Consider the following 8,354-nt stretch of genomic DNA (forward strand, 5'->3'; position numbering starts at 1 on the left):
TGGGAGAACACATAAAACAGAATGAGCTAAAAAAAATGTCCACAATAGACGATGGTTTTACCGTCTATACCTCAACCATGTGCACTGTTTAGGGAAGTGTATAAATGATAGTTATGGTCATAATCATCGTCTATACCTCGACCATGTGCACTTTAAGATAGTGTCAGGGAAGGTTATAAACGACAGTTATGACCATAATTGTCGCCTATGTGTGATTTATACACGGTGGTTTTAGAGCCGCGATTTATGCCTCAATAGAATATACTACGTGTTCATAGACAACGATTTCGAAACCGCTGTCTAATTGCTAAAAAAACCGTTGTCTTTGACCTTTTATGCACCAATGGTTGCAACATTATGGTCATTTCTAAGATCACGTGAATACTAACTTCGCATATAGCTTAAAGCATCATGTATATTGATAACACGAAAGAACTCAAGTATATTTTTTTCATCTCATCTCAAATTGAGCCACAATGTTATGTAGAAGCTATACAATTGCCAAAGTGGGTAAAGGCCATCGAAAGAAAGGTTAAAGCTCTTGAAACCAATGATACGTGGAAAATTGTTGATATTCCTACAGGTAATACACCATTGGTTGTAAGTGGATTTATAAAATCAAACGAAAAGCTAATAGAAATGTTGAAAGATACAAGGCATGCCTCATTGCGAAGGGTTACACTCAGTGTGAGGAAAAATACTATTTTGATATGCATTCACTTTTGGCAAGACTCACGAAAATTTGTATGATTCTTGTTATTGTTGCTATCAAAGAATGGTATCTCGAATAAGACATTGATAACATTTTTCTGCATGGAGACTTGTGTGAAGAAGTGTACATACTTTTACTACTCGGGATCACTCAATGTAAGCATAATCAAGTATGTAAATTAACCAAATCTTTGTATGGACTAAAACAAACAAGTAGGGAATTATATAAAAAACTAATTTTTTTTTTACACACTAGCAATTTCGTTCAATCCAAAGTTAATAACTCTCTTTTCATAAGAAATGGTAAAAAAAAATATGATTCTTATTGTATACATATGTTATATTATATTAACAGACAATTGTATGAGTGAAATCACATAAGTTAAAGGTACACATGTGTGTGAGAGGAAGTATGCTCTTGACATACTTACCAATAGAAGTGTATTTTGTAAACTCATCTTCAAGTTTGGAGTATTATGTATACATACTTCAGCTTAAGAGAGGGTATTGCATTTCATTTGTATTGGATCATTTTATCTTTGGATCAGCCTTCTTAGGCCCATCATTCATTCATGTATGTGTTCACGTATGTTTTTTTTTTCTCATGCACGTAATAATACACATGCTTCTTCTACTTGCATCCCTATATTTTTCTTCCTGCACCCCATAATTTTAAATTTCCCGAAACTGGCATTGACCTTTTATTTGAAAAAGTGCACGTGGTGGAGTTTGTTTGGCATTGTTCATCTTCTTCGTTCATCTCAGGCATTGGTGGAGGGTCATTTTAGTTTTGTTGAGCAAGGTGGAGGAGTGGGTTACATTGTCGAAGTGTTGCTTGGGTTCTAAAGGTAAGAATTAATTTTTTTAGGAGCATTGGTGGTTATGGAATTTTTGTGGTTACCAAAAACCGGGATTCAGGAGTGTGCTACGGGTTCATCAATCCGGAAGTGAATCATTTTGTTTTCTGGATGAGGGGGTTTTCCAAAAGCAAAGTTTTCATAAGTTGTTGATTTCTGGATTGCTGAATCTGGAAGCCTAATTTCTGTTACGGATTCCAGAATTATTTTTTTGAATTATGGATTGTTGGGTCCGAAATTAATTGTTTGACTTATGGATTCATGGATATGGAGTGCAATGATTTAGCTTCGTTTTTTTAATTTGTAGAAGTATGGACAATAGTGAAGAATTTGAACAAGAACTTTATGATGGGTTGATGTGTGGGACGGTCTACATGATGATGATATTGAGAAGTCATTATCTAACAAAGCAATAGACAACATATCGACGAAATATGAATGTACATGTGTTTACTACAAATGAGTTAAAGTTAAGTTTGTAAAGTATGTTTAAGTTGTTTGTTATTTGGTAAATGAAATAATTTGTTATGATAACTTTTGTAGATATTTCGTACTCAGGGTGAGTTCTTGATGTGCATTAGAAAAGTTGTGTTTCACTTTGGTTTTGTTATTGTGATATTGAGATTGGATACCTATGAATTGTAGAAACAAAAATCTGAAGAACAAATGGAAGTACAAATCTGAAAACCAAAAAATTTACTTACCTTCAAGGAACCGTCAAACACCAAGTTTCCAAGATCATCCTAAACCACCAACAGAAATGCGAGATGGAAAGGCACCACTAAGAGGAATGGAGTCCTGGAGTGCGATTGTGCAATTTGTGGGAAGATGAAAATAATAGTTTTAGGATTTTTAAGAATGGAGTCCATTAAGTGCATTTTAGGATTTTTTTAAAACATAATAAGGACAATTTTATCTTCCCATAACATTAGAGGAGTGCAAGAAGAAGAAGAAAAATGTAAGGATGCAGAAAGAAACTACCTAATGTCTAACACATAATAAGCTTTTTTTTCCTTCTCTCACTCTTTGTTTTCCTTCACTACGTATGTTACGTCTCATGGTCAGACAATAAAAAAACAAATCAATATAATAGTAGCTAGCATATATCAAATCAATCTATTTTTTTTTAGTTTTCTCTTTTATTTATCATTTCTTATCCCATTCTTTATGTGATACCATTATTCTAATTGATATAAATAAAATTAATATAGAAGAATAAAATATAGAAAAAAATAACATAAATCAAAGCTTTAAAGTATAGTTTAATATATTTTTTATGTTTTACTTTTTGAGTAGTGCATTTAAACGAATCAAAATGACTTTTTTTTAGTTTAATAAAAAATGGATTGGCTTGAATCTATTTTATTTTTTTATTAAAGATCTTAACTACTTACGTTATTGATTTTGTAGATATCTTTATTAATTTTGAAATCAACTTCTCAAGAGAAAGACATATATATTGAAACTATCATTTACAAATTAATGAAAGACCATGTAAGAAATTTTGGAGGTACAAATAACCATAGTATATGATTTGTTAGGATTGTAAGCTTAATTAATTTTAATTTATAATATATAAGTGATAACATTCATCACTTTATAAGTCGGTTTTACGATGTTGAATTAGGATGAAACTTCTTTTAACAATCATGGCGAGATTTGTTAGACTTATTGTGTCATCTATTGTTGAGTCGTTGTTGGACCATCTACAAATATTTAGTATTGTTCCAGACAAAAGTATAGGTGACCTCTGACCTAGAACATTCAAAGTGGTCAAGGATAAGTGTACCATTTACCAATATGTATTAGATGATTTTCTTGTTGGTGCTCCTTTTTGTATATATTGGCAAACTCCGACATATCTTTTCTGATTCTGCCTTCATTGAACCATTAAGACTGATTAAGACTAGTTAATACAAGATTGTTAACATACGCCAAGTAACGTCTTCTGATATTCAAGATCGGGTAATGATCCACTTATATATGACCGGGTCCAGACCCATCATCCTACATGCCCCCAACCTGAGACACAAACTATTAAAACTATTTGTGGTAGTACCTTAAGCCTTTTTTTCTTCCCCCTGACCCTCTACTCTTTATAGGGGTGTGTTCTCACATTTATTACCTCCCTGTTACACATCACATCACCTGCCCCTTGCTCTTCCCAATACCCACATGTTGCGTTTTTACTGAACGGTCTTCAAAATGGCGGTTTTGCATTACCCACGTCTCTTATTCTTCCCGGTTCCCTTATCATTCACTAAAGACTTCTTTTCTTCTACACTCTAGATTTCTTTCTTACGTTCAAAACCCATTCCTCACTCACACTCTTCCTCTGCATTCGTCCCTTATACCTCACTTTCTTCTTTTGCATTCAACCTTTATACCTTGCTTCCTTCTTCTGCATTTGACACCCATCTCTTCTTTTGTATCAATTCCAACCCCCAGGGACGCCTTTGAACATCCCGTAGCCTTGGTTGTGCATTATCGCTACTTGTCATTTGTATACATTGCATATATTATGTGTGACTTGTTCATGGATTATTATTCTATGCATCCTTGGTCAAAACTTGACATTATCCGTGAAGTTTTTGTTTTTACTTTTGTGAAAAGAATTCAAAAACTTAGTCACGCTCAGTCCTTGAGTCGTACTAGCTTTGAGAAAGATGTTATTGTAATACCTTGCAGACCAGAAGAACTTGTATGTAAAGATTGTGTGAATGAAACATCTTTTTGCTTTTTATATGAAACCTTGTTTACCAAACTCGGCATTCGATTTCCATTAAATCCTTTTCAAAAAAGAAATTCTTCTAACTATGAACGTCGTCCCTGCCCAGTTGCATCCAAACAATTGGGCCTTTGTTCGAGCCTTTTACATTCTGTGTGGGCAACTGGACCTTGTTCTGAGCTTCAACATGTTTTTATTTTATTTCTTTGAATATAAAATCTCCAAACCCACGTCATGGGCCTCTGTTAGTGGCATTAAGGGTCGAGCAATTTTATCTCTATTTCAATCATCATATAAATCCTTTAAAGGTAAATTCGTGAAAATCCAAAAATCCAAACATAACCCTACTCTTCTAGAAGGATTTTCCCTTTATTGATCATCCCACCCTCAATGTCAACCTACTCGTTCTCATGAAGACATTGATAGTAGTGAATTAGATGACTGCAAAAAAACTTGATGACCTAGGCATAATCTTTAAAACTTCGATCCTTCTAAAGCTCAAGTACCGACCTAATGACCTAAAAGTCTACATTGGTACTTACCTTGACCATTTTCTCCTTGTTTTCCTTATGCTTCACTACCAACTTACAAAATTATTTGTTTTCAGATAATTCCATGCTTATAACCAAAGTTGAGATGGCTCTTCGGACTAGAGGAGTCGTTCTCAAGCCTAACGCCAAACTTGCATCAACTGCAACCATGGTGGTTGGAAAGAAACGTTCCTCTAAACATCGCCAACAAGCCGATCCTATTAATTTAGAGGATAATTCCTCTTACCACCAAGGTTTGTTTGAAGCCAAATCCTATAAAAAAGATGACAAAGCTTTTTTGCTTGCCGACCATCCCTTGTCTTGGCCCAAACCAATAACCCTCTTTGATTGCATGACCCAGAAGTTAGTGAAACGATATTCTGAAGAGGCTCACAAGGTTGCCCAAGAGCTGGCTAAAGTTAATAAAATGACAAAAGAGCTAAAAATTGCTCGATCTGAGATGTCCTCATATGAGGACAAGCTGGCAGAAATGGCTAGGGACAGGGATGATGCTCTAGGTAAATTGCAACGAACAATTGAAGATACTTCGGTGCTTGATCCTTTTAAGAATGTCATCAACGGAAAAATTGTTGATTAATAATGAGGGTCAACTAAGACCCTTTTTGTCTTTTGAAAAACTCTACATGTCTTTGTCATCCTTATGATTATTGTTTGTAACCAAAATTTTTTACTCTTCATGTCATGGTTTCTATAATTATTCTGATGTTAACCAGATAAAAATGTTGCCTGAGATTTGTACTTATCATACTCACCCTCCGAATATACTACGTAATGTTTTGCATAAACAACTTCTAAATAACAATTGTACAAAAAAATTATACCAATGTTAATCGCGACACCCTTTTTTTACTAAATCAAATAAAAGGTTGCTTAAAATTCATACTTATTATACTCGTCCTCTGCATATACGTAAAAATATGATACATTAAATTCTAAATCACACTTGTATCAAATTTTATACCTTGTATTGCTGGCCGATGTCATTCTTATGAACCTTCATGCCCTTTCATCAACACAACCTTTTATGTGTTCCCTTATACCTGTTTGTCGCTAAAAGCTTACTTGTTTCTTCATTGCTGCGACAAAAAGAAAATGATAAGGAGTCGAGCCTCTAGCTCGACACCATGGAGGGTGAACACCACTCCATGGTTTGTATTGGACCAAGGCTCCACTCAGCACCATGGAGGGTAAGAACCCTTGCATGATTTTTTTATTGGACCGACATCTAACTCGACATCATGGAGGGTGAACACCAATCCATGGTTTTTAATGGACCGAGGCTCCGCAAGGCATCATGAAGTTCCATGGTCCTTTTATTGGATCGAACATCTAGATCGACACCATGGAGGGTGAACACCAATCCATGATTTTTAATGGACCAAGGCTCCGCTCGGTACTATGGAGGGTAAGAACTCTTCCATGGTTTTTTTAATGGACCGATGATCTAGCTCGACACCATGGAGGGTAATAACCCTTTCATGGTTTTTTTATTGAGCATTTAGCTCGACACCATGGAGGGTGATTACCAGTCCATGGTTTTTATTGGACTGAGGCACCATGGATCGATTTTTCGCTCGACACCATGGAGGGTAAAAACCCTTTCATGGTTTTTTATTGGACCGAACATCTAGCTCAACACCATGGAGGGTGAACATCAGTCCATGGTTTTTATTGGACCGAGGCACCATGGAGGGTGAACACCAGTCCTTGTTTTTAATGGACCAAGACTCCGCTCGGCAACATGGAGGGTAAGAATCCTTCCATAGTTTTTTTATTGGACCAAGCATCTAGCTCGACACCATGGAGGTTGAATACCAATCGATGGTTTGTATTGGACCGAGGCTCCGCTCGACACCATGGAGGGTAAGAACCCTTCCATGGTGTTTTTATTGGACCGAGGATCAGGCTTGGCACCATGGAGGGTAAGAACCCTTCCATGGTTTTTTATTGGATCGAGCATCTAGCTCGACACCATGGAGGGTGAACACCAGTCCATAGTTTTTAATGGACCTTGCCTAACAAGATACGTGAAATAACAATACTTCTCATTTATTGTGTTAAAAAGACGCAATTATATATAGATCGATTTCTGAGCATAATATGAAAATAAAGATAAAATTCCAACACATGACTAACTATAATAGAATTGTAAATTGGTCACATTCCATGTTCGTGGAATGCCTCCTCCATCCAATGTTTTCGTACGGTATGCTCCTATTCCCAATACTTCATGTACTCTGTAGGCCCGATCCATGTTGTTGCTAACATGCTATCCCTATTTATTTCTCCTACCTTTCTTAAGACAATATCTCATTCCCTGAAATCCCTCGCGTGTACCTTGCTCAAATGTATTGTCTCTATTATTGTTTTGAGTTGCTCCCCAAATTTTTTCCTTGTTTCTTAGTTCATCAATGGTATCTAGCTGAAAAAGTCTTCCTTTTTTCGACCCTTTTTCTAAATAGTCGTCCACCCTTCTAGATATCATTTCTATCTCAATGGGTAACACAACATCCCCACCATAAACCAACCCAAAAGGTGTCTCCTTTGTTGTTGATTGCACCATTGTATGATACGACCAAACTACTTCAGGCAAAATCTCCACCCATCTGGCTTTGGCCGCTCCCAGCTTTTTCTTCAAACCCTGTAGGATAACCTTGTTTGCCGCCTCGACTTGCCCATTGAATTGAGGATGCTCCACTGACAAGAATATCTGACAAATTCCCATTTCTTCACACATAAGCCTCATCTTCCAACTAGCAAAATGCGTTCCATTGTCTGATATCAACTCTTTGGGTACACTAAATCTACATACTATTGACTTCTACACAAATTTTGTAATTTTTTTTGCTATAAAAGTTGTTAGAGGTTCACTTTCTACCCATTTCGTGAAATATTCAATGGCCACTATAATGAACTTGAATTGTCTCACCGATATTGGGAAAGGTCCAACTATAATAAATCTGATATTGATCGTTTTGACCTCACTTCCTTCCCCAAAGGTCGTCCGAGCCTCGAGGTAGCCCCACACTTGTAATGGGTCGCCTGAGAAGCCAACTAATACCCCTTCCTACAACTCAAGCTCCTTTATCTTGGTTTTTCTTGGTTTCTTACTTCCTTGTTTTTTGTTCCTTTAATCATCACACCTGCTCAGTCTTCCCATTCAAACGAGAATCCTTGAATGTTTCTCGTTGTCGCAATTAGTTAGATGGATTGAATTATCATTTATGGTGGAAGACTATGAAGTAGGTTTATGACATTTGTTACTGGAGATTTTTTTGAAGTCAGGGAATGTTTGAAAAAAAAAACTCATTTACCACATTAAATATACATGTTAAAATGTAATAATATTTTTTAAATTAAAACGGCTCTAAAACGATAGTTGTGAGTGGAACCATCATTTTAGATCAAAAAGATTGAGTCTAAAACGGTGATTATGGATGAAATCACCGTTTTAGACCAAAGCGATTGGGTCTAAGACGTTGATTAATGTAAAACTCCCGATATCTC

General features: G+C 36.0%; 1 protein-coding gene across 1 annotated transcript; it reads right to left on the reverse strand.

The window, feature by feature from the left end:
* Positions 1-7,122: 7,122 nt before the first annotated feature.
* On the reverse strand, positions 7,123-7,593 carry LOC137822180 (uncharacterized). The gene has a single exon (XM_068627081.1). The coding sequence runs from the start codon at positions 7,591-7,593 to the stop codon at positions 7,123-7,125; it is 471 nt and encodes a 156-aa protein (XP_068483182.1).
* Between the last annotated feature and the right edge of the window lie 761 nt (positions 7,594-8,354).

Source organism: Phaseolus vulgaris, chromosome 9 (assembly GCF_000499845.2).
Source record: "Phaseolus vulgaris cultivar G19833 chromosome 9, P. vulgaris v2.0, whole genome shotgun sequence".
Lineage (NCBI taxonomy): Eukaryota > Viridiplantae > Streptophyta > Magnoliopsida > Fabales > Fabaceae > Phaseolus > Phaseolus vulgaris.